Raw genomic sequence first — 26501 nt, 5'->3', positions numbered from 1 at the left:
TCACCAGGCTTGCTCAGCAAACGCCAAGCATTTTTATCCACTAAGTCATCTCGACAGCCTCCTAAATCATTTTATAGCAGGTTCACTGCCAAAAACATTCCCACCAAAAAATATGAATACCTTAAAGAGCATTAAGAAACAAAACAACACACACACACACACACACACACAAACTAGCAAAGTTTCAGAGCATGCTATCCTGTAGACATGAGGGAAGCTCTTTCTTCTGAGATGCTCGCTGCAGCAGGATTGCTCACATGTGAATGCAGATTTGGCGGCTGGAAGGTAAATCCAGAGGTTACAGTTTCCTGTTCATTTGCCTTCTTATTCTTAGAAGCAAGAGGGCTGCTTAGTATTTTGGTACCCAATTTCGTGATCAGTTGAATTGGTAACTTTATTTTTATATGAGAATTAATTAGGAAGAAGATGCCTCTCAGCAGGTCAGCCATGATCCCCACATTTCTAAGCCTGGCCCCTGCCAACCCGCACCCCCCACACACTGTAACTACCAGAATCAGCAACAACATGACTGACAGCTGTTAACAGCTGGAAAGGCAAAAGGTACGTGAACCTGCCCGAGAAAGCCATTTAAAAGAGCCGTTAAAATAGCACGGATTTTACTCGGTATTTTGCCACATTCACCGTACTTAGTTATCTTCACAGAAGCACGGTGAACTGTGCCAAACCGGAAAGCAATGGCCACACGTTCACGCGAATGCCTAAAAATTACAAAGCTGAACGCTTTCAATATCTTAATTTTATGGTATGTGAGTATTTCGGCAAAACAACTACAAGTTACAATAGATCAAAATTTTATTATCTCTACATTGTTCAAAAGGACTGGAGAGATGGCTTGTGGTCAAGAGCACCAGAGGCTCTTCTAGAAGACCCCGGGGTTGGTTCCCAGCACCCACGTGGAGATCCAGTGCCCTCTTCTGGCCATCACGAGCACCGCATGAATGTGGTGCACAAACAGACATTCAGGCAAAATACCAAAATAAACAGGCAAGAGTGGTGATTGCAGGACCCAAGAGGCAGCCAGGTCTACACAGTGAGTTCCAGGGCATCCAGGGCTACATAGAAAGACCCTGCCTCCCCAAAACAAAACTAAATAAACCTTAAAATTGTTCAAAAGGTAGCTCAATTTATAACTTATCCTGTGCAGTGTCTACTATAGTTTGACTCTTGAATGGCAAATACGGTTATAGGCTTGAACACCAGAGAGGGCACCAGCAGCACACAGTGCTAAGAGGCTGGGCCCAGTGGAAAGCTTTCAGCCACTGAGGGCACATCCCAAAAGAGGACCACAGTACTCCAGTCTTTCTCATCTGTGTTTCCCTGGTTCTGCCACACGCTGCCTATTATGATGTACCACCTGACCAACACTGGCTGGTCGTGGCCCAAACCTCTCAACTGTGGCCTAACATAAACCTCTTTTTCTTTTAGGTTGCTTATCCAAGCTGTTTGTCACACTAACACAGAACTGACGCAATGTCTATCTGGAAGCCGTTGAGGTAATTCAGCAAAGCTTGACAAACCATCACCTGAACTTTAAAGAAAACAAAATCAGACAAAACGAATTACAGTGGAAGAAATTCAAATATTAGTTTCCAGGGATGACGTGTGGCATCCAGAAAAGGAGGCATGATAGAACATTACGGATATTGAAACTATTTTATACCATGACTTCAGGTATGGTTTACATACTCATATGGACTGCACATTTAAGTTGTATGTGCGACTTTTATTTCATTTTTTAAAATCAAACCATTAGTGTACAATCAAAAGAAACTGAGTAGACAGCTAGGAAGACATACCTGAGCTGAAGCTCCAGCGCCAGGGGCATCCTTTGAATACTTCAGGAACTGCGCCACATAAGTCATGATGGACTTCTCATCAGGATTCATGACATCGACATCTGTAAGACACACCACACCACCCGTCAGCTGTAGAAGAGACTTCCTACAATCAACTCTCAAGAAGTCCATGGCCTAGGCCATTGGGTACAGAGGTTCTTGAATTAACTGCACTCATGGACCAGCCCAGCAATCTCTGCTCAACCTCCTGGCTCCAACACTGTACGGAAGTTCAGAACTTAGATCGGCAGTCAATCAGAAGCAGGCAGAATGCTAGCTCAGAGGGACAAAGAAACAAAAATAAAAGCATTTCTCCTTCTGGAGACACGGTGTGTAGGGTCCTTCAGGATAGAGGAACACACAGCAAGTGTAACTGATCCCTGGCACACTAGTCTAGGCATCTGGACAGTAAATCACTTCCAAAAGTATCATTATATATTAAGACTTGTTCAGGACATTCAGAGTTTACATGGAATGAATAAACTTGATTTCTATGGGCCAGTATTTGTGTTACATGTAATAATTACCTTAAAAGCAAGGTAATAAATACTGAGACTTAACACTTCCCAATGAAAAGACTTTATTTTTGCTACTATTTGTGCTTTCGAGAATTACTCATGTCTGCTAAATCTTTATCTATTTATGTATTTTTGAACAGGGCCTCACTAGGTAGCCCAGGCTGGCCTCCGCTGACCCTCTTGCCTCAGGCACACATCTACGCTCATCTGCATCTGAATGAGGAAAGAGAACCATGTCAACCATGTTCCATTTCACCATTTGACAATGGCAGCTAGAAACCACCAGACTGGTTGTATTCACACCACAACAGTACAAGTATGAGGACCTGATTTGTCCTTCGACTGACTTCCGCAAAAGCTCACTGGGGTGATTGTTAATGACACAGATGCTAAACTATGTCTTGTCTAGAGCTACCACAGTGCAATGAACATAAAAAACTAATATCTGACTAAGCAAAAAAAAGAAAACACTCATGCCGCCACTGAAGAGTAAGTCGGATTCTGACACACTTCCTCCTCCTCCTACATGTTAACATAAAGAAAACCACCAACTGACATTGATGTCAACTTACCTCATAATTCTGCAACCTGAAGCCTCTAGGTTGATACGAGAATGTGGTAAAATTCCACAAAAGCATTTTTGGTCTATTTGGACTTCATAGCAAAGTATATCATGCACTTTGTTATTTACCAATTATGTGGCACACCTGCTTTATAAGAAATCAGATTTATAACAAACAAGTCTAGGTGCACGTGTTAAACACTGTTTGGAGAGGTGTGCACTGATCACGTCTAATCTACACTCCAGCATAGACAGCTAGAGCTACAAGTTGACCTTGCATCTGCTACCGCACTATGCTCTTCACCAATCCTATTCACCACTTTTGTAACTTCGTGTTCTGGCACTTTTTATTTGGCTGGGAGAGGCACATGTCATAACATCTATGTGGAGGTCAAAGGACAACTTGGAAGAGTTGGTTCTTTCCTTCTCCCACGTGATTCCCAAGAACTGAATTAGGAGCCCAGGCTTGGCAGCAAATTGCTTACGCACTGAGCAGTCTTGCTGACCCAGCTTACTTGCCTAACTTCCCTCCTTCCTTGTTTCCTTCTTTTTTTAAAGACAGGCCCTCAGTATGTAGACCCGACTGGCCTAGAACCTGCTGTATGTCCCAGGCTGGCCTCAAACTCAGCAGACCTTGTGTCTTTGTCTCCCAAATTAATAGTTATTTTTTTTACAAATATGTACAGTGGATTTGGGACATAACACAATCCATAGGAAAGTGTTCTTTAGAAACAAGTTATTTTAATAATAATTATATGAAGTTAAAATTGGCATTTTACAATTGTCTTGTTAATAATCAAACACAAGGACTGAGCGGGATGAATGCCAAAGTGTGGCCAACCACATGAGGAGAACAGGGAAGAGGCACTGGTGCTCTCCCTCAGCCACAGGAGGAGAGAGCTGGAACAGGGCGTCACACAGACAAGTGTCATTCAAAACTAAAGAATCTTGCAGGAGAGCTGCCGCTCAGAAAAACCAGAATCAGGAACACAATACAGAACATACTAGAAGGAAATTAAGACAAAGGCTCAATTTGCTTTAATAAAGGCATTGCTTGCATTCAACGGCAACTTCACTCCCTCAGCAATGGAAGTTAAGTAATCAGTGCAAAGTCCTAATTCCATGAAATTCAATTAAGAGTCAAGTTAAATCTTCCAGCACAAAAATACATTGTTACGATCACTGGCACAGTAGCATGGGTGGTTGGGGGCGGGTTGGGGGGCAGTGTTGCTTCAAATCCACTTGGTGCAGGACCTTAAAACAAGGAGGTTTGCAAAGAAAAGAAGAGCTCTCTACCTTCCGGCTCCAGCAATTTGGGGATCTGCAGCTCACGTTCCGCGATCCTGAAGGCTTCTTTGAGATTCTCTTTGTTGGATCTGTGCCTCACGCTGTCCATGTCAATCAGGTCCGGTCGCAAGGCATGAATGACGGCCAAAAATGCCATCCCATTTCTCCAGCTTGACTTAAAATCTGTCACACTGACAGACTCAGACCTGTGCAAAAGAATGTAATATAGACTGTTATTTAAAAAAAAAATCAAATGTTTCTACTATATTCAATGGTAACTAAAACATAATTCAGAGAAACAAATACAGGCTATATATGAAGCACACGATCCTAGGGGAAACTTTTCATTTGAATCTTATTGTCGAACAGAAGTATAAGGTCAAGTGTGAGAGTGCTCAGAATACCACGAAGCTATCAGTTCACAAAGTGTGGTCCCTGCCACCTCGTCAACATCTCCTGAGATGCAAAGTATCGAAAACAGAGCTTCCCAGGTCCTCTCTCCACCCAGTGCATCAAACTTCAGAAGGAGACCTGGAATCTGGAGGCACCTCCAGCACCCCCCACCCCCACCATAATATTCTTCATTTAACTATCTACTGGCTCAAGTCTGGCTTTAGATCTCTACAGTGAGTCAAGATCATTTACTACAGGAAACAATATTTTGCCCTCAATGGATCAAATCAAATGATACTTTGGACCAAATTAATGCCTAGCTGCTCAATGAACAGATGGACTTCATCATTTCTCTACTTAAAATCTGTTGTCACCGGGCGGTGGTGACGCATGCCTTTAATCTCAGCACTTGGGAGGCAGAGCCAGGTGGATCGCTGTGAGTTCAAGGCCAGCCTGGGCTACAGAGTGAGATCCAGGTCACGTACCAAAACTACACAGAGAAACCCTGTCACAAAAAAAATAAATAAATAAATAAATAAAAATTAAAAACAAACAAACAAAAATCTGTTGCCATGGTCATGGATAAAAGGGTAACTGGTGGAGCAGATGAACAAATTCAGACTTCAAAGGAAGGAAGTGCTGAGTTACGTTACAAAATGGATGACTCTCAGGAGACCTTGTGCCTATTGAAACAACCCCATCAAAAAGGCCAAATGCTATCTGATGCCTTGTGGGTCAATCAGCCAAACGGGCAAGACAGAAAACAGACGGGTGGAGTCCAGCAGCTAGGGAGGAAGAATAGGGAGTTACTATTTAATAGGTATAGAATTTCAACTGTGGAAGATGGAGATTGTCGGGGGTTGAGTGTGGGATGGCTGCACAGGAACACACGAGGTACCACCAAACCACACCCCTAAAATAGTCTAAGGGTCCATTTTCCCCTGTCATGCCTCTCACCCTGGCTCACAGGGCCTGACGTGATTTGGGCCCTGTGTGCCTTGCCCATCTAAACACCTTCTCTCTAACCATGCGGCAGCCACACCTGCCTCCTTCCTTACTCTCAAAGCAAAGCTCCTAATCCATAAGATAGAGATACTCCCCACACATTCAAAGGCTTCCCCTCAGGCCTCAGCCCCAAGGGTCCCCCTCTGCAAGGCATGAAAGGACACTGTCTCTCTACCCCACCACTCTTGACCACAGCATGAATCCTCTTCCGTCTGTGCTGACTGCACCATCACAGCCCATCCGTTTCCGCTCCTGGTTATAGCACTCAAGAGGTAAAGCCTTGCCTTTCTCCATCACAGCCCATCCGTTCCCCCTCCTGGTTATAGTACTCAAGAGGTAAAGCCTTGCCTTTCTCCTTCATCATGGAGTACTCTCTCACCCAGCACTTCCTGGCCAACCCCAGGACTGAATATTAGTGTATCTGTAATTTAAATCAATCACATTTCTATACTTATTAGCAAAGTCCTATAAAAGAGTATAGTTATCTACAAAATGTATGAAGTATTTTAGCACTAGAATTTCTTTTAATATCACACAACAGGGGAAACTTAATGTACTATATTAAGTTAATAATAATCAAATAGTAAAAGCTACTCAGGGGGTTGAGGATGTAACTTGGTGGTAGAGCACACTTGCCTAGCATGGGTGAGGCCCTAACTTTAATCTCCAGCATTGAAAAAAGAAAAGATTGGGCGTCCAAGGATGCCAGTTGGAAAGTCCAGTGACTAGGACTTTAAACCAAGATATTCCAGCTTCAGGGGATGCTTTGATATATTAATCCAAGCCAACAGGCAAAAAGTCAGGGTGTAGAGCTGAGAATGGGAGCCAAGCCCAGCTGAGCACTGACCCTGAGCATCCCCTCAGGAGGCAGGGAACCCTGAGGAAGAGGAGGTGGAAAGAGTGTAAGAACCAGAGGGGAGAGGACACCAGGGAAACAAGGCCCTCGAAAGCAGCAGGATCCACACACATGTGAAGTCACAGAGACTGAGGCAGCATGCACAGGTCTGCACCGGGCTGGACCAGACAGAGTCCTAGAGCTGCAAGAAATGGACACAAACCCCCAGCCCTAACCCAGAAGCTGTCTCCGATTGATAATCACTTGCTAATGGAAATTTAGTTTTCTCCAAGGGAGTTGTGAGACCAAAACAAAAAGTATTTCTTGCAGGCTAAGAGCTCTGTTTGCCGTTAGGAATAAGTTAGTCCCATGTGTGCTTGACCGGTCTGCACCGGATGTACTTGATCCTAGGAGGGACGTGGGCAAGGAAAGAAGTCAGGATGTATGCTTGCCCCTGCATGGAAGTGTGGTGAATTGTGGGTTTTGCCTTTTTAAGCCTCTGTAAAACGTGACTCGTCACCATTTTCCTGGGAACCTAGGGGTGGACCTGGTCAGAGTCCATCCTCCTGGTCAGTATTTAATGAAACCTTGCTTCAAATCTGGTGTTAAATTGTGGTCATGGTCTTATTCTCACCCGGTGGGATTAACAGAGTCTCACCGGGAAACAAATCACTGTGAAGGGTAGGCTGGCTGCCCAGCAGTGGATGGTCAGCAGAGAGCAAACTCAAGGGCATCTTGGCAGCTTCCTTGTTGTGTCAGGGCTTCTTTTTTTTTTTTAATCATATTTTTATACTTTTATTTACATTATATTCCTCTCTTTTTACACTACAGGTTCTTAGCATATATATTCTGGCTTCCAGTTTAGAGTTTTTATGGGATTCCTGAGTGTGCAAACGAGTGGACCTCTGCGACTATATCTGTTTCTTGTGCCTCTTCTTGGGCTCTTTCCCTTCTGTTTGTTTTGTCCTGTTCTGATGTGATAGTTTTTGTTTTATCTTATTATATTATAATATTTTATTATTATCCCTTAGAAGCTATTCTAACTAACGAGATAGAAAGGAGTGGATCTGGATAGGAAGGGAGGTAGGAGGAGCTGAGAAGAATACGGTGAGGGCATAGTACTTTGAATAAAAATGGTCCATGTAAGGTCATAAATTTGAATGCTTGGCCACTGGGGAGTGGCACTATTAGGTAGTGTGGCCTTGCTGGAGTAGGTGTAGCCTTTTTATAGTAGGTGTGGCCTCCTTGGAGTAGGTGTGGCCTTGTTGGAGTGGGTGTGGCCTTGTTGGAGTGGATGTGGTCTTGTTGGAGTGGGTGTAGCCTTTTTGGAGGAAGAGCATTACTGGGGGTGGGCTTTGAGGTTTCAAGGGCTCAAGCCAGGCCCACAAGGTACTTCTCTTTCTGTTGCCTTCAAATCCAGATGTAGAACTCTCAGCTACCATGTCTGCCTGCACGCCGCCATGCTCCCCGCCATGAGGATGCATGAGGATGATGAACTAAACCTCTGAACTGTGAGCCAGCCCCAATTAAATGTTTTCCTTTGTAAGAGTTGCTATGGTCATGGTGTCTCTTCACAGCAATAGAACATGGACAAAGGCAGAAATCCAACACCTCTGGGCTCCTTAATATTTACATGTACACATCCATACACATAATTAATGTTTTTTTTAATTTAAAAAAAAATTTTTAAAAGAGCAAAAGAAATCAAACTTCCCTTTATTACCTCTATTTAAAAAAAGAAAATCCATCCCAGGCTGGCAAGATGGCTCAGCAGGTAGAGAACTTGCTACATAAAGCTGGTGGCCTGAGTCCAATTCTCAGGACACACATAACAGTAGAAGGAGAGAACCAACCCCACAAAGTTGTCCTCTGACCTCCACATGCACGCCATGGTACACACATAACCCCCACACACATACATAAACACAACGTACATAAACACAATAATAATAAATTAAATAAATTAAAAAAAACAAAACCACATCATCTGTGGTTCCTTTTCTGATTGATTAGGATCAATTAGAAAGTTTCCAAGAAATGAGAACTGGGCTTTCTAACTATAAAAATGGAGCACACCATGATACAACTTCGCATATTAGTTATTTCATTCATTCATTTGCCTCCTTCATTCATTCCACATTTATCTTGGGGCTGGTGAACTGTCTCAGCAAGTCAAATGCTTACCATACAGGCCTGGCAGCCTGGGTTCAATCCCTAGAACCCACCTAAAGGTGGAGGGAGAGAATCAAGTCCATAAGGTTGTCCTCTGACCTCTACGGGCATGCTATGTGCCACAGTCACACATAATAATAATAATAATAATAATAATAATAATAATAATAATAATAAAAGTAATTTTTTTTAATTTTTAAAAAGACACGATCTTGACTTTCAAAGAGGTGATGTTGGTGTGACTGTTAATCTGCACTGAATGGAATTTAGAATCACCGTGGAAGATGGGATCTCTGGGCGTGCCTGTGAGAGATCATCTAGAGCAGGTAGATGAATGTGAGACATACATGGGCTGGGGCTCTGGGCTGAATCAAAAGGAGCAGGCAAGCTAAGCACGAAGGTCCATTGCTTTCTAAGTGTGGATGCACTGTGAACTGCCTCCTCACGATTCTGCCGACACACCTTCCCTGCCGTGATCAACTGTGTCCCTGGAACTGTGAGACAAAACAAACCCTTCACCCTCTAAGTTGCTTCCGTCTGGTATTTTGTTGCAACAACAAAACAAGCAATTAACACACATAGGTAAGACACTAGACCTAACGCTGCCTTCTAGATGCACGGGGGAATTGTGCCTAAAGAAAGGTATTTAATGCCAGGCATGGTGGTGTGCGCTTTTCATCCCAGCTCATAGGAACCAGAGGCAGGTGGGTATGAGTTTGAGGACAGCCAGGTTAATACAGTGAGAAACGCCCCCCTCATCTCAAAAAGAAATGGGAGGGGGCTTAAATATTGTTTTATCTGCCCATAGCAATAAATAAACCACTTAAACACAGCTACTGGAGGAAACCAGAAGCAGCTAAGCCCACCAACATCCACTTCTGGAAGATTCACTATGAAATGGTGCTCCTGTACTGCTGGAAGTCCAGGAGGTTGTATGGATGGACACAGCTGCCCGGTCTGTTCCGGGCACAGCAAACTACTTACGTGGCACACTGCTCCTGGGCCCACTGAAGAAGAGCCTTCTTTGCAGACAACTGCCATCTTGCTTGAGCTTGTGTTTTGGAGCACTTCTTAGCTGGAGGGCTTGAGGTAGGCGATGAGTCAGCCACATCCGAAACCTCCGGGGAAGGTTGATTGTAATCGCAAGACAGATTCCGAGCAAGCTCCTCAATCTGAGGAGAGCACAATTGTTAACAAGCATGTTAGCACATGCTACTCAGTCCAAAGCACCTAAAAAGCATTCTTTAGCAATGACAATGTATTCTGGTTGAAATGAACTCTAAAAATGATTGAGTGTCAGCCTTTGACATTTGGGATTCGGCTTTCCTTCGGTCTGGACAGGGGTTATCCTGCACCTGACCCAAGAATGGATCCCACAAATGGCCAGCATCCATTCATCCCCTAAAGATCCCACTGAGCACACCAGCGCTGATGGATTCAACTAAAAAGAACCAAGTGGACCTCCTAGTCAAGCGTCTTTGGAGACTGGATGAACTGGAAGACATCGCCTCTTATTACATAGCACTAAGAACAAAAGCACATGCAGAAAAAAAATAGACAAACACAGGGCAGGCAAGCCCCCAAAGGGAAAATCAAATCACCATTAAGAACACGAAAAACACGGGCCAGTACAATGGATTAGCAAGTAAAGGTACTTGCTGCACAAGCCTGCAAACCTGAGTGCACTTCCCAGAACCCCCCAAAAAGGTGAAAGAAGCAATTCCATAAAAGTGTCTGCTGACATCCACATGCATGCACATGCACACACACACACACACACACACACACACACACACACACACACACACACACGAGCATAATAATGCTAATAATAACTAAATCTCTTTTCTTAGATTTATTTATATGCATGAATGTTTTGCTTGTATGTATGTATGCATGTATGTGCACCACCTGTGTGTGTGGTGCCCATGATGCCCAGAAGAGGGTGTCAGATCCCATGGCACTGGAGTCACTGATGGTCAGGTGAGTGATGGGGACCAAATGCTCTGAAAGAGCATCAGCTGCTACTAACCACTGAGCTATCCCTCCAGCCCCCATGAGTAAAACCACATGAAAAGTGCTGGAGAAATGGCTCAGCAGTTAAGAGTAAGTGCCTTTCAGAGAACCTTAGACGGGCCCCAGTTTCCCCACCCATGCAGAGCAGCTCACAGTGACCTGGAACTCCAGCGCTAGAGAACCCAATGCCTCTGCCTCTGCCCATTCAGGTTCCTGCACTCATATACTCATATTCTCTCTGTCTCTAGTGCTCTCTCTCTCTCTCTCTCTCTCTCTCTCTCTCTCTCTCTCTCACACACACACACACACACACACACACACACAAAGTCTACTCTAAAAGAAGGGGGTGGGGCCTGGAGAGATGGCTCAGTGGTTATGCTTACTATTTTTCCAGAGGGCCTGAGTTCGGTTCCCAGCACCCACATCCATCTGGTGGCTTACAACTACCTGTAACTCCGATTCCAGGAGATCCTATATTCTTTTCTGGCACACATGTGATAACACATTCACACAGATGTCCAAACATACACATAAATAAGAAAAATCTTTAAGAAAAATTAAAAAATAAAGAACTTAAAAAAATAAAAAGCCATAGCTGGGGAGACAGTTCAGGGGTAAAGAGTAGGCATACACTGCTCTTGCAGAGACCTCTAACTTTGGTCCCAGGACACATACCAAGTGGCTGCCAACTGCCTATAACTTCAGCTCCAGGAGGTCCCAAGCCCTCTTCAGAACTCAGCAGAGACCTGCACTTACACATGCACATACACACATATACATGTATGTATGCATATATGTATGCCTGTGTATATATATATACATATATATATATACACAGGCATATATATATATACTAAGTAAAAAAAATTTTTTAGAACATGAAAAAGCAATCCCACAAATAATTTTTTTTTTTTTTTTTTTTTTTTTTTTTTTTTGGTTTTTCAAGACAGGGTTTCTCTGTGTAGCTTTGCGCCTGTCCTGGAACTCACTTGGTAGCCCAGGCTGGCCTCGAACTCACAGAGATCCACCTGGCTCTGCCTCCCGAGTGCTGGAATTAAAGGTGTGCGCCACCACCGCCCAGCTCCCACAAATAATTTTAAAACTCTTCAAATACACAGAAAAGGATAGGGTCTGTACACAAAACAGTTGAAATGTTTTCCTCCAGGGATAGTGGAAGCATGAGAAAATGCATGTTCATATATTTGCTGATAAGCACACAAACTGATCGGAATATTTTGGAAGACAATGTGATAATATCTATTATCTATTATTATTAAAACTTATAAATCTACATCAATAAGCACAGAAATACTAATATCCTCTCCATAATCAACAGAATAATCATATAACCAGTAACAACATATGTGGTAGGTATGGTGGTGTGCACCTGAAGTACCAGTTCTTAAGAAACTGAGACACGAGGGTCACTTAAGCCCAGAATCCCCTAAGATCAGCCTGGGCCACATAGTGAGACTCACAGGAAAACAGCAACACCAACAACAATGGATGCAGCCAACAGCACTACCCTCGCTGATACGGTAAGCACTGATTGGATACACCAAGTATAAAATGGCAGAGCCAACACTGTTTTCAAATGCCTTCCAAAGACTTAAGGAAGAGCCGGGGTGTAGCTGAGTGTTACAGCACTTATCCAGCGCGCGTGAGACCGTGGGGTACATTTCAAGTATTCAGTGTGCACAGTGATTGGCATCTACTATCTTGTACAGCACAGAGAGGAAATATTTCCATCAGGAGAAAAAACAGTGTTGAAGGCTGGGGGGTTCTACTCGGTGCTAAAATTCTGGGCTTGCACGTGGAGACCGTGGGTTTAATCCCCAACACCACTTTTTTTTTTCTTTATATTTATTATTAACCTTTGAGACAGAGTCTTATGTAGCCCAGGCTGGCCTCCATTTGCTATGGACCTGAGAAGGGCCCTGAACTAATTTTTCTGCCTTACTCCTGAACATCAAGACTGCATGTGTCACCACCTCGATAGGCTCCCAGCACCACATATGTATAAAATCAGAATGGTCAAGAGAATAATTCAAGAAATAATAGCTTCAGAATATTGACGTGGATGAGAAACAAGAAGTACTGTCCCATGCCAATAACCCAAAACTATTTTTCTCATGTTGCTTTCTAGAACGGTCTTGTCCAACAGAACATTTTCATTTTGCTTTCTTTCCATTTTTTTCCTAATTTTTTCAGCATGGTTTCACCATGCAGCCCAGGATGATCTTAAACTCATGATCCTCCTGCATCAGCCTCCTCAACTCAATGCTTCATCCAGAAAAGTAATACCCATGAAAGTAAAGAATTAGCCAGGAGGTGGTGGCGCACACCTTTAATCCCAGCACTTGGGAGGCAGAGGCAGGTGGATCTCTGAGTTTGAGGCCAGCCTGGTCTATGGAGTTCCAGGACAGCCAGGGCACACAAAAACCTTATCTCAAAAAAAAAAAAAAAAAAAAAAAAAAAGGAAAAGAATAAATTCAAACTACATTAAAATTATACATGTCTGCTATTAAAAGATTAAAAGACAAGCCACAAAGTCTGAGAAGTTATTTCTAATTTCTTCATTTCAACAAAAAACTTGTATCCAGAATACACTTTAAAACTTCTAATAAAATGTTATATACAAGAACAAGGTTATACACTACTTAATACCATATATATATTGAAACAGGATCTCACTATGTAGCCCTGGCTATCCTGGAACTTTCAATGTAGACCAGGTTGGCCCAAAATTCATAGAGATCCCCCTGCCTCTGCCTGCCAAGTGCTGAGATTAAAGGCATGTGCCATCACACCTAGCTTTAATACCATACATTAGGAAAGGCTGGAGTAAAGAGCACTCAGATTCTGAAGAGATAGAAAAGAAGGACAACCTTTTGGACAAGCTGGCAATATCTACTTGCCACGGCCTAAATATTCTGTCACGGAAACTTGATTCCCACTAGGAGGGTGCTGGGAGTGAGATACTCAGGAAGCAAGCAGGTGTGAAGGCTTTGCTCTGGGGATTACTGCATTAACGCCATCCTGGATTTGTGAGTTTATCATACAAGAACAAGCTAAGACCACTTTTCGTTGACTTTCTCTTTCTCTCTCCCTTTACCTATCACTATAAGGTGACAGAGCCAGGGCCTTCCCATTGACTTCATTTTGTTTGTCGTGGCACTAGGCTGGAACCCAGAACCTTCTGCACACCGTGCAAGCATTCTGCTGCTGGGCTACATCCCAGTCCATCCCCGTTGGTCGTGGACCTCCCAACCTTCAGAACTATAAAGCAACACATACCCATTTATCCTGAATTACTGACCCTGTGTGTTCATTCTATTATAGCCTCACAAAATGGAATAAGACACTACTATAGTGTTAGAGAGGAAACACCGTAGGACTGACAATTCCACTTCTAGATATATTTCAGTGGAAATGTAAGCCTGGAATACTAAATGTTACATATGCAAATATTCCTAGCAATTTGACTAACAGTAACTAAAAACTGCCAAGAAAAGAAATGTGTATCATAAGTGGACCAGTTGATAAGTGTGATACAGGAAGGGCAGTAAAAGACAGCTCATCACAATCGATGAAGCTAAGTGAAGTAAGTTGGGAACAAGGGGGTGTGCGGGGGCTAAAGAGAATAAACTCGTAATTCCGCCTCTGTGGAATCAGCAACGCTAAGCTGCTTCCTAACAGGGCTCAGAGGGTGGGCACCTTTAGGGAAAGAGAAGGGCCAGAATGCCAGCAGGGTTCTGTTTGTATCTTAGATGGTGATAACATAAGTATGTTTAATTTATGGAAACTCACAACACTTGACATGTGAATTTGCATATCTTTCTCTGTGTGTCTTAGATCTGAACAAGTTGACTTAAAACAGTGTAACGAACCAATTTTTACAGCTTTCAAATGGCAAAGCCTGTATCAGAATTCCACTTCTAAGAATTTGGCCCATGAATTATTACAGGTGTACACAAAGGTTTTATCTTAAGGATATAACGGAAGCTACTTATAATCAGAAATACCTCTGAGCATTCTGGCTGCCCATTAATGAGATAAAGTACTTTATAACCAATGCCATACACCTCTGTTAAAATATATATAAACTCAGAGAGATGCTCATCAGAACCGTTTGGAACAGAATGGGTAATAAGACCCCATGTTGTTAAGATATTGCTCTGCTTCAGTATCCAAGGGGACTGGCTTCCACCCGGGGCTGACAGCTGTAGATGCTTATAGTATGGGCATATTCTTCGCATATAACCTATGCAAATCCTCTTGCCTCAGAAAGTCATCTCTGAGTTCCCTATAACATGTACAACACAATGTAAATGCTATGAAAATGATCGTTATGCTACATAACAGAATAATGCCAAGAAAAAAGTTTACATTCATTTAGTTTAGATAGAAACATTTTTCAGAACTACCCTCAGTCCTTGGTAGGTGTAATCTACTTAATGCAGGACCCATACATGACTATGTATTAATTCCTGCTGTACACATAAAGACTGGATATTAAATTATTCTCAGTTATCTGTGAATGGTGGACTATGAATAATTTTATTTTCTATTACCTATATTGAAATTTTTAATTATACTTAAAATACATAGAAAGATATAGGGGTGGAGATAAACACCTACAACCTATCCAAAATTTTTTAATTTTATTTTAAGCATATGAGTGTTTTGGCTGCAAATATGTCTGTGTGTCTGGTGCCCACAGAGATCAGAAGAGGGCATTGGATTCTCTGGAAATAGACTTATAGATGGTTATAAATTGATATTTGGATGCTGGGAATTAAACTCAGGTCCTCTACAAAGAGCAGCAAAGGCTCTTAACCACTGAACCATCTCTCTAGCCCCAAATTATCCAGTTTCAACATCTTACCATATTTGGTCCTGTTTTCTGTCTCCAGTTCCACTTTCCTGCTCTCCCAGAGGAAAGCTACACTCATAAATTTAGTTCTCATCATCCACATGCTCATTATTCTGTTCTAGCTACAAATGCACACATCCAGGAAAAAAAATCCAAATTTTATAACAATTAGTTGTGCAATATTCTAAGTCTTTCTAAGATAAGCATGTAGTTATTTTTAGAGCAACAATGATAAACACTCCCCATGCCGAGTCACTTTAGACCGGCACTGTGACGGTTAATTCAGGATGGGACAGCGAACATTGGACATTCACAGTCCAAATGGAGAGCAAGAGCAAAATGGCTGAAGGCCTTCCATATGCCTTCTTTGGTTTAACTGGAATTTGGACTTTGATTAAAATCCAAACAGGGATTCACTAAACAAATAAGAACTACTTTGAGAGTCAAAGCATCCTGAGAAGCCTGGAGGTGCAGCTTATTCCAACGAGATCTCAGCCAGCGCGGAGGGTTTTCAGCCTGAACTAGTCCTGTTGTGTAGCAGAAAACAAGTCAATGTTCTGCAGACACCCTCCCGCCCTTCCTCCTGCAATGTCTTCACACCTGGGGTCTCTTCGTAATTCAAAGGGAAAACAAACTGCTTCCTTTCCTAGCCAGTGGGCCTGTCACTGCTGCTGATGTCCTCCTGAGAGGGTGTGGGACACTCAGTCCCACAGAAATTCGGGGACCCCAAGGGACTACTTCACTTATCTTCTGTTTTTGTTTTGTCTGTGACAGGGCCTTACTCTGTAATCCAGTCGGACCTGAAACTCACTCGAGCTCAGGCTAACCCTGGACGCCCAGCAGTCTTCCTGCTGTGGTCTTCCAAAGCTAGGATTACAGGAGTGAGCCACCGTACCTGGCCACCTGTCTTCCGTGGAGCGGCCAGATGTATCGTCTTTGTATCAGGGAACCACTGTTTACAGTGCCAGGAGAATGGAGTGGGGACAGACGACAGAGAGAACACAAGAGGAAGACTGAGGCTTCCCTCAACAACCCACAGTGAGGCAGAGGAGGCCACCTACTCAGGACTCCCACCACACCCAAACCTCAAGAGGGAACGGAGGGAACAGAGGCAGATAAAGGACAAAGCCACGAAAGCAGCACACCTGTCTATTCAAAGTTCTCAACACTGGCAGGTGTCTAGCGAAGTACTGCTGTTCAAAGCTGGACTGAAATCCTACCCCAAAACCAGTCTGTAGTCATCAAAAAAGGTTACTCCTCAGATGAGTGACAGACGCCACCGGACACCAACATTTGAGGAATCTTTCATACAAGACAGGCTTGGTGGTATACACTTTGAATCCCAGCACTTGGAAGGCAGAAGCAGGTGATTTCTGTGAGTTTGGGCAACCTGATCTACATAGAGAGCTCCAGGCTAGCCAGGACTACATAGTGAAACCCCATGTTTAAAACAAATAAAAACTATATGCGTGCATGTGTGTATATGCGAAATTTATACGTGCATATATACAAATGTATACGTATACATAATGTATATGATATATACACACATATTCAATATACACATTACACACAAATACTGGAAAAGTAGGCTTTGCCGTAAGCTTTCGACTTCTTGGAGACTTCAAGTCCTGTTTACAGAAGCAGCTCTGGCCTGAGTGACATCACATCACACTTGCTGTGTCTCACCTCCCACCATGTGGATTAGACTAGTAACACTCCTATCACCACGAGGCTTACGTGAAAGTGCAGTATGATGGTCCAAATCAGGCCCAGAATAATGGACGGGTTTCCTTCCACGATGTCAGCAACATGGATATTTATCAGCTTGATCTGCAAGCAGAGAAGCGCAGGTTAAAGGGGGCGAGCCTCCCACTGAACCCATCCCTCCCGCGAATTCGCAGGTTCGATTCATACGTACTGATCGTTTCTTCAGGAATGTCAGGGCATGTTCTATGTTGATTCTACACTGGAACGTATTTGATCCTTTATCCCGAGGCTAAAAATTCAAGCACACACATTCCTCAGAAACAGGAAGTACATTGAAAAAATAAAAAACAAAACCAGCCAAGTGTCTTGGTGCCCTTTGGACATCTTACCAACTGCTGCCCTGAGAGCACTTCTAACAGGTCCAGGAGGACATGCCCCTTCTTAATGTCTGCGAATAGGTCAGATATAACCGAGGGAGGTGTGTGCTGCCAAAGGAAAAGAGGAAAATAATCTGAAAACGGTCCACAACACCGCTAAGCATCTCCTAAGTGAGAGCTGTGTCCTCCAAAACAGCTAACATTCAGCAGAAATTATCTTTTGAGAATGTCACGGCCCTCACAAGCTACACGCCAGAGCATGGTGGGACAGCCAGCCCGACTTATTTCGTGGAGTATTCCCAGTTACACAACGCTCTTTCTGAGTGGAGCTTTTACAGCCCTCAACCTTGTGCATGAAGAATACAAAGACACTCAGAATCAGGCCACAGCGACCCCTTGGGAGAGCTGCATTGCTGAGGATGTGTCTCCCTTTGGACAGAATGTCGTGCATTGTGTGGGATGGACGGAGAGGGAGGGCAGAGGGGGAGAGTCATTCATCAGGCATCCAGGTTATCTGAGGTTCTCAGCATCACTGAGACACAGGATGGAGTGGCATTTGGATCGAGGCCCCTAGGTCCAGACTAGACTTGTGTCCCAGACTACTCCCTTGCCAAATGTGTGACCAGGGTCAAGGCACAGGCCTTCTCTGTGGGAATCATACTATCTCTCACATAGTGATACCATGAAATCATTTAGAACTCATCTAGAAGGCTAGCAAAGAGGCATAAGCCTGAAATCCCAGCACTAGAAGGTAGAGGCAGGGGGATGGCCAAAAGTTCAAGGCCTATTGGGTCTACATAGTAACTTTCAGGTCAGCCAGAGTTACATAGCAAGACCCAGTCTCAAAAATAAATAAAAAATGAGGCTGGAGGGATGGCTTACCCTTTCAGAGCACATGCTACTCTTACAAAGAAACCAAGTTCAGTTCCCAGCACCAATATTTGGCTGCTCAAAACTGCAGCCCCAGGAGATCTGGTGACCTCTTCTGGTCTCCATAGGCATCTGTATACATACATATATGTACACATAAATAAACAGGTAGGGCGGTAGGGGTGCACACCTTTAATCCCAGCACTCCAGAGGCAGAGCCAGGCAGATCTCTGTGAGTTCAAGGCCAGCCTGGGCTACAGAGTGAGTTCCAGGACAGGCACCAAAAACTACACAGAGAAATCCTGTCTCAAAAAACAAAAACAAAACAAAACAAAAATAGGTAGATAGGTAGATAGGAAGGTATATGGATGGGTGGATGGATGGATGGATGGATGAATGGATGAATGAATGAATGAATGAATATATAAATGAAAATGGCCATAGGGGGTTCAAGAATACACTTCAATGGTAGGACATCTGCCTAGGATACGACCTTAGCCTTGAATTCATTGCGCAGCAGAAGAACAGAAAGAAAGTGTGAGTTAGGTGGTAGTCCTTCCATAGACACAGCTTCTGAGGACCTAAGGCAGGTGAATCACTCAGATCTAGGAGTTCAAGACCAGCCTGAAAAACCTCATCTCAAAAACTAAACTGTACTTTAATCCCAGCACTCGGGAGGCAGAGGCAGGTGGACCTCTGTGAGTTCGAGGCCAGCCTGGTCTACAAAGCAAGTTCCAGGACAGACAGCACTACACAATGAAACCCTGTCTCAAAAAACCAAAAAACAAAACAAAACAAAAAGACTGAAATTACATTGAAAATAAATGGTGGTCCACAGTGTGCTGTTTAATAAGCTATGATTTCAAAACAGCAGATGTCATAAGCATTCATCATCGTCACACGTGACAAGTTTAGGGTGGTGTCTAACACACATCATTCAATACAGATAAGCATCACATTGTTATTATGTCATTCGATGGAAGTGTTACCACTCTAAATATTTTTACAGCACTGTCCAGGTCCTTTCCAGGTGGCATTTTCTTGTTCCAGGAAAGAATAACCAATAAACCAGGACACCAAGGTGAGCGCCAGCACATTCTCTTATAAAAAGACATTCCATGACCTTCCACATGTCAATCACTGCGTCTTGCTCTGGTCTTCATCTGTTTGTTGCTAACAGGGTCTCATGTAGCCCAAGTGGGCCTGGAACTCACTATACAGCCATGGCTCATCTTGAACCCCTGATCCTCCTGCCTCCAACTCCCAGGAGTTGGAATTCCAGGTACCAGTCGCCCTGGGGTAACAGCCCGATGTCACCCTGGTCCTCACCTTTGCCAACTGTGAGTTTATCCAGCAGGTGAAGGTTTTCTTCTGCGTGTCTTCCTGCTCAGCTAGGAGAGAAGAAATAGCCGTGGTCACAACACAAGAAGCCAAAGACTCCTTCTGAACCCACAGATGAAAGCCACAGATCTGCTAACAAGAAACAATGTTTTGGTGGTGGTGGTGGTTTTTTTTTTTTTTTTTTTTTTTTTTTTTTTTTTTTTTTTGGTTTTTCGAGACAGGGTTTCTCTGTGTAGTTTTTGGTGCCTGTCCTGGATCTCACTTGGTAGCCCAGGCTGGCCTCAAACTCACAGAGATCCGCCTGCCTCTGCCTCCCGAGTGCTGGGATTAAAGGCGTGCGCCACCACTGCCCAGCTGAAATGATGGTTCTTAACACTTTTTTTTACTAACAAAAGAATTGAGATCTTTCACTGATTTGTACACTGTGCAAAGGAACTATAAAGGAGGAGGAGAAGCGTCCCTGGCCTCCAGCTCTGAATCACCCTGGGACATCTGAAAATGGTTTTAAAGGTTCAGTGAGATCCTTACAGTTTGGCCTTGACACCATATCAAGCAAATTTACCATGCAAAATGCTCTGCTGATGGGTGATGTCGTTCTGTAGGCTGTGAAAATGTGTTGCTCTGATTGGTTGATTAAAAAAACTGTTTGGTCAATGGTGAGGCAGAATAAGGTTAGGCGGGACATTCTAACTAGAGATAGACAGGAAGAGAAAGGAGAGCAGAGGACTCACCAGCCAGACACAGAGGAAGCAAGATGTAAAGGCAGAACTGAGAAAAGGTACCAAGCCACGTAGCTAAATATAGATAAGAATTATGGGTTAATTTAAATGTAAGAGCTAGGCAGTAATAAGCCTGAGCTAATGGCCAAGCAGTTATAATTAATAAAAGCCTCTGTATGTTTATTTGGGACCAAGTGGCTGCAGGATGCCGGTGGGAGAGATTCCACAGGACTGGAGAAAAACTCTGCCTACACTCTGCTCTTGAGTAAACCATGAAAAAGACCAGGGTTTGAATCCTGTTCCCATGACTTAGTGGCTATGTGAACTTGAACGGTGACTTCATGTAACAAGCACTCACTGATGGAGGTTGATTTGAGAGGCAAATGATTCACCTAGTGTGCTTGGCACAGACCAGCACATAGCAAAAACACATAAGCCATGTTCTCATTAACCAGGCGCGAGTTAGGACTGGGGATAGACTGAACACTAGCCTCTACCTCCCTTCCCTTCTGTGCAGGTATGGCCCTGCTAAGCTTCCTTCTGCACCCCACTCCCTCAGTGTCAAGCAGACACTGTCCATTCTATGGGCTGAGCACACAAGCCCTGAGCTTCAGTTCCCCCATCCTCCTCATCTGATAGGTGGGTATAAACAGAAGCCATGACATCCACTTCTGCCTCTGCCTGATGCTCACAGCCTTGCTTCCACCAGTGACCATGAGCTGACCACATCTCACGTCGCTCTGCCCTTTAATCCTTCTGCTATCAGTCAACATGCAGACATGCACGTGCCTAAACACAAACATGTTCTCCTGCCTCCATCATGCACGGTCATGGTCACGTGACAGCACTTTTATTACCTCTCTAAATGGTCCGATGCATCTCTTCTCTGAACATCCCTCCCCAGCCTTGCGTTCTCTCCTTCCAGTGCCCAGCTCTAAGGACCTTACCAGTAATTCCAAGTCACCAATTCTGCCAGCTTCTCATTGGCCCTCACACCCTCTATATCATCCTTAGGCCTCCCTGTCATCTTTCCCCATCCCAGATGCCAAGTGAGATGACCAACTGTCATCAACACTCACACATTTGTATTTGCTTAGCACCTTAGGATTTTCCTTCATGTACCTCATCCTGTATGTATACTGAGGTCAAACCACTGTGGTGGTTTGAATGAGGATGGCCCCCATAGGCGCATATGTTTAAATGTTTGGTCCCAGTTGGTAGAACTGTCTGGGAAGGATTAGGAGGCGTGGCCTTGTTGGAGGAGGTATGTTACTGGGATGGGCTTTGAGGTTTCAAGAGCCAATTAGCTCTCTGCCTTGAGCTTGTGGATCAGATGTAAGCTCTGAGTTACTGTTCCAGCACCATGCTTGCCTGCCTGTTGCCATGCTCCCCACCATGATGGTCTGATGGTCATGGACTCACCCTCTCAAACTCTAAGTCCCCAATCAACTCTTTCTTCTATAAGTTTCTTTGGTCATGGTGTTTTGTCACATCAATAGAAAAGTAACTAAGACACCCACCGATGATGACCAACCTGACCGGTACCCTCAATGCCACCCAACAGTCACAATGGATACCTCTCTCCTACCAATGGACAGATGCATGGCAATCTCACATTTCCTTTTTCAAACACACAATGCCTCTTCGCCAACTCTTATTCTCTGCTAAGACCTTTCTTTGTTGTTGGTGCTGGCTAGTGTTAACTGCCAACTTAACACAACCTAGAATCACTTGGGGGGAAAAAAGTCTTAATGAGGAATTGTCTAGGTCAGGTTAGCATGCCCAAGAGGTATTGTACTGACTGTTCACTGAGCAGGAAGACCCAGCCCACTCTGGGCAGCAACATTCCTTATGAAGGGGACCTGAACCACGTAAGACAGGAGAAAGCTAGAAGAAAGCAAGGATGCATGTACTCTCTTTGCTCTTGACTATGGATGGGATGTGAGTAGCTGCATTAACTCCTTGCTTGGTTTCTCTGAAGTGATCGGTAGTAAGCCAAATAAACCCTTTCTTCTCCAAGCTGCTTTTTTTGCCAGGATATTTTATCATTGCAACAGAAATGAAATCAGAAGATTGCTTTTTTTTGTGGGTTTTTTAGTGTGTGTGTGTGTGTGTGTGTGTGTGTGTGTGTGTGTGTGTGTGTTTGAGGTGGCATCTCAAGAAGTCCAGACCAGCTTCAAATTCTGATAACCTTGGATTTCTGATCTCCTGACTCCACTTTCCACATTCTGGGACTATAGACATGCCCCCCATACATGACTCGTTTATACAGTGCTGGGGATTTAACACAGAACTTTGTGCATGCTCGGCCAACATTCTGTCAATTAAGCTGTAGCCCCAGCCCATGAGACCTTTCTTCCCAAAAGACCCAACAATCTCATCTAACAACCTCCAAAGTATTGGTATACATCAACCAGCCTTGCTCAGATCAAAGGCATCCCTCCTCTCATTCATTAGTTCTTTTTCTTCTACCTACTTGAGAACCTTTTCCTCCCTTCTACTCCCTATCTCCTATTCCCCCATCAGAATAAATGCATGCTGTTAATTCTCCCTCTGAAACTAAGAAACTAACCTCCCTTAGCACCCACTCTCCATCAGCACTGCTCATGTGTCTGCTCTTCCTCGTGGAAAACCCCTCCCAAAGCATCCATGCTGTCTCCAGGTCCTCTCCTCACTCACTTTCAAGCGGCCCCACAGCAGACAGGTCCTCACCATTCCACCGACACTGCTCTTATCCATGTCACCATGAGTCAAGGATATCAACGCTCCCTCTCACTAAAACCAATGGCCGGTATTCTGCCTTCATCTTCCTGGACCACCTAGCTACATCCAATGCAGAGAATGACTATCTCCTACCCTCAGGACCTACACTTGTGTTTTCCTCCTACATCATCAGCTGGGGATCATCTGTTTATCACTCAGTTCCTACCTAATGCCTTGGGAAATCCTCTCAGGTCCATGTTCAAAACCTACTCTGGGGCTGGGGAAAGAGCTGAGTCAGTAAAAAAAAAAAAAAAAATAGGCACAGTGCTACATTTAAGCCCAGAGCTGAGGAGGCAGAGACTGACTCCCTGAGGTTAGCTGGCAGCCAGTAAGAGACTCTGTCTCAAAGGGGAGGGGAAAAAAAGGATGCACTCATACATACATACATACACACACACACACACACACACACACACACACACACACACGCCTGCAGCAAATATTCTGGTTATGTCTACTTTTTATTATCTCAATTATACTACCCTGGCCAAGTCACCTCCACCTGGGCTACTGAGTCTTACAAGTGTGACACCAAATTTAGGACCTTAAAATGTTTTAAATCAATAAGCATCTGGTCAAGAAACAGAAGAAAAGTGACCTGGGTAAATAGATTTAGACAGTATAAGTGTCTGTCAAATGTTGTGACTGGTTATGGATACACTGAGTCTCACTGTGGCTGTTTCTCCCCAATCCATTTTCCATTTCTTTGCATTACCAGTTTAAGTCAATTATAATTCAATGACTTACACTTCATCGGGCGGTCAATGATAGTTAACTAAACTAAACTGGGTTCTGACAAACCAACTGAATTCTTTGATGTTTTGAGAATTAGTGCTTTTGATTTTAATTTTATTTTACAGAAGAGTGACAGGGTCTCCTGGAATCTCTAAGGTGTGTTTCCCGAGTTTTCCCTCTGCTATCAGGAGATGATAAATGACTTTAAACAAGTGTCGCAAAAACGCACTTGAGAGCTAATTTTCTCAGCAGGGGAAAAAAAACCCGAAACACTAGAAAACAAGTCTTATGATTCGAGGATCAAATTACATGTACACAATGTACATTCGCCAAGCAGGAAGAGACGTGTCCTCCATAACAATAAAATAGAAGTTCAAAATAAAATGTAAAAGATTAAAACCAACAAACCAAGAAAACCTCTTCCTTATCCTCGAGGGACCAACAGAGAGTCTCCTCTTTAGGTGATACTGTGTGGAAAGGGAACCACGCAGGAGCATCAGCACATCCAGGAGGATGCTGCAGGACTCCAGGGAAGTTGCTGGGGTAGAGAAAGAAGGGCATGCGCACGAAATAACCCTGGCAGTGGACCATGGCCAGAGTTTAAAGCTCAGCAAGAGCATCCTCGGGCTTCATTGTTTTAGTGCTCTAGGTACATCTGTAAATCTCAGGCATTTGATCTATACCCCCAAAAAGAGTAGCTTTCATTTCATGTTCATTTGACACTAAACAAAACAAGCCTTGAGACTGGGCACTCTGGGGTCTCTGAGCTTTCCCAGGCTTGGGAAACAGACACCAAAATCAGGGCTCTTACTAGACGGTTGAAATCGGAGCAGCTTGTCTAATCGGAGGTGAGGAACAACCCCTGACCGCAATGCCAGGATTTGAATTAAAACAATCCAAGTGTTATAAAGGAGGCTGGTTATCGCTGTCCCAATTTACTTCCACTCCAATAGAAATGGGGGGCTGGTAGGAAGAGAGTCAGCAGCCATCCCCACAGGTGCACCCCCCTCCACAGAGAAGCAGTGCACAAAGGGAGCCTCCAGAGGGTTTGAAGGGGACTCTTTGAGGCTTTGTAAAACTTACTGTCCAAACAGAGAACAACTCTCTTCAATGGGGGAATCGGAGCTCTCCAAACACAATAAGGACCCTTTACTTAATGGCAAAGACATCCCGGGGGCATAAAACACCTCTGCAGATGCTCCAGGCCATGGATCCCTTACCCCACATTTCACAGGTTTTCATCCTGCCTTGCGCCCGAATAGCACAGTTAATTCTACAGGAACCAGAGCCAAGCAGCTCACCCTGTGCCAGGAGACGTAACCTTAGGAACAAATAATTAAGAGCCGCGTGCTTACCGCAACTTAATAAAACCCTTCTTAGAATGGCATCTAGAGAACAGGACCTTTTAAACAGCAGATGGCAGGGGTGGGGGGAGGGGAGAAGACTTGAAGGGAATAGTGGAACGACGTATTACAATGGTGAATTTCTGTGAAAGTGCTAAGAAACAGAGAACGTGAACTTATTTTGATTTTGGAAGCAAATAAGGAATGTAAGTGATACACACTGACATTCACGTAAGCATCCCTGGTTATCATTCTTCAAAACTACTTGCTGGAATGAAAAGGGAGGCAGAGATTTTCTCTTGCTATCATTACCATGAAAATACATTTCACCCCATGGTTTGCTCCGATTCAGTCTGCCTTTTGTGAGCTGGCAACAGCTTCCCCTAGCTGGGAGGGAATTGAACTGAAAACAGATTAGGGAAAACTTCAGGGCACAGATTTTCAGTTCGTTACAAATTAGCTCATTAAGAAGCTACCATGGCTACTGGGTCTCAGAAAGGCTCCAATGTCTTGCATAAATTCACCTGAGACACTGACATTAGGCGTCCTCCCACCGTAGGTCCGAAAACAGCACCCCAAGGCCAAGGTACCACACACCTTTCTCTCCAGCCAACAGCCATGAGTACCGAAGTGTGACATCTCCCGGAGCAATCAATCAATTGGACTGACTCCTGCATCCAGCCCCAGATTCAGGACGTTGATATTTCATTCTCCTCACTAAAATCTGTCCATCATTTCTTAATTCCTTCCTGAGTAAGTTGCAAGTTCCCAGGCCAACATTCTCCACTAGTAATGTACCTCTAAGCTACTGTCTGTGTACATGCACACATATGTTGTAGGCTAGGGTATGCACGTGCGTGTGCATGTGCGTGTGTGTGTGCGCGCGCGCGTGCGTGCGTGCGTGCGTGCATGCGTGTGGAGGCCAGAGTTTGACAGTAGGCATCTTCCTCTGTACTATGCTTGCAGAGGACCTGAGTTTTGTTCCCAGCACCTACACCAGATGACTCACAACTGCCTATAACTCCAGCTCCAGGGAGAGGCAACACCTCTGGCACCTGTACTCATTTACATAACACACACACACACACACACACACACACATACACACACACACACACATACA

General features: G+C 44.0%; 1 protein-coding gene across 1 annotated transcript in view; it reads right to left on the bottom strand.

The window, feature by feature from the left end:
• Positions 1-26501, bottom strand: part of Syne2 (spectrin repeat containing nuclear envelope protein 2) — a 273416-nt gene that overhangs the window by 227801 nt on the left and 19114 nt on the right. The window contains exons 2-8 of the mRNA XM_059279392.1: positions 19807-19868; positions 17620-17715; positions 17442-17519; positions 17261-17353; positions 9613-9800; positions 4233-4429; positions 1818-1918 (exon numbers count right to left, since the gene is read on the bottom strand). Coding sequence (XP_059135375.1) covers positions 1818-1918; positions 4233-4429; positions 9613-9800; positions 17261-17353; positions 17442-17519; positions 17620-17715; positions 19807-19868 — 815 coding nt within the window. The remainder of the gene's footprint in view (positions 1-1817; positions 1919-4232; positions 4430-9612; positions 9801-17260; positions 17354-17441; positions 17520-17619; positions 17716-19806; positions 19869-26501) is intronic.

This window comes from Peromyscus eremicus, chromosome 14, assembly GCF_949786415.1.
Source record: "Peromyscus eremicus chromosome 14, PerEre_H2_v1, whole genome shotgun sequence".
Lineage (NCBI taxonomy): Eukaryota > Metazoa > Chordata > Mammalia > Rodentia > Cricetidae > Peromyscus > Peromyscus eremicus.
Note: the sequence above shows the minus strand (reverse complement) of the source record. Positions and strands in the feature narration are given on the sequence as shown.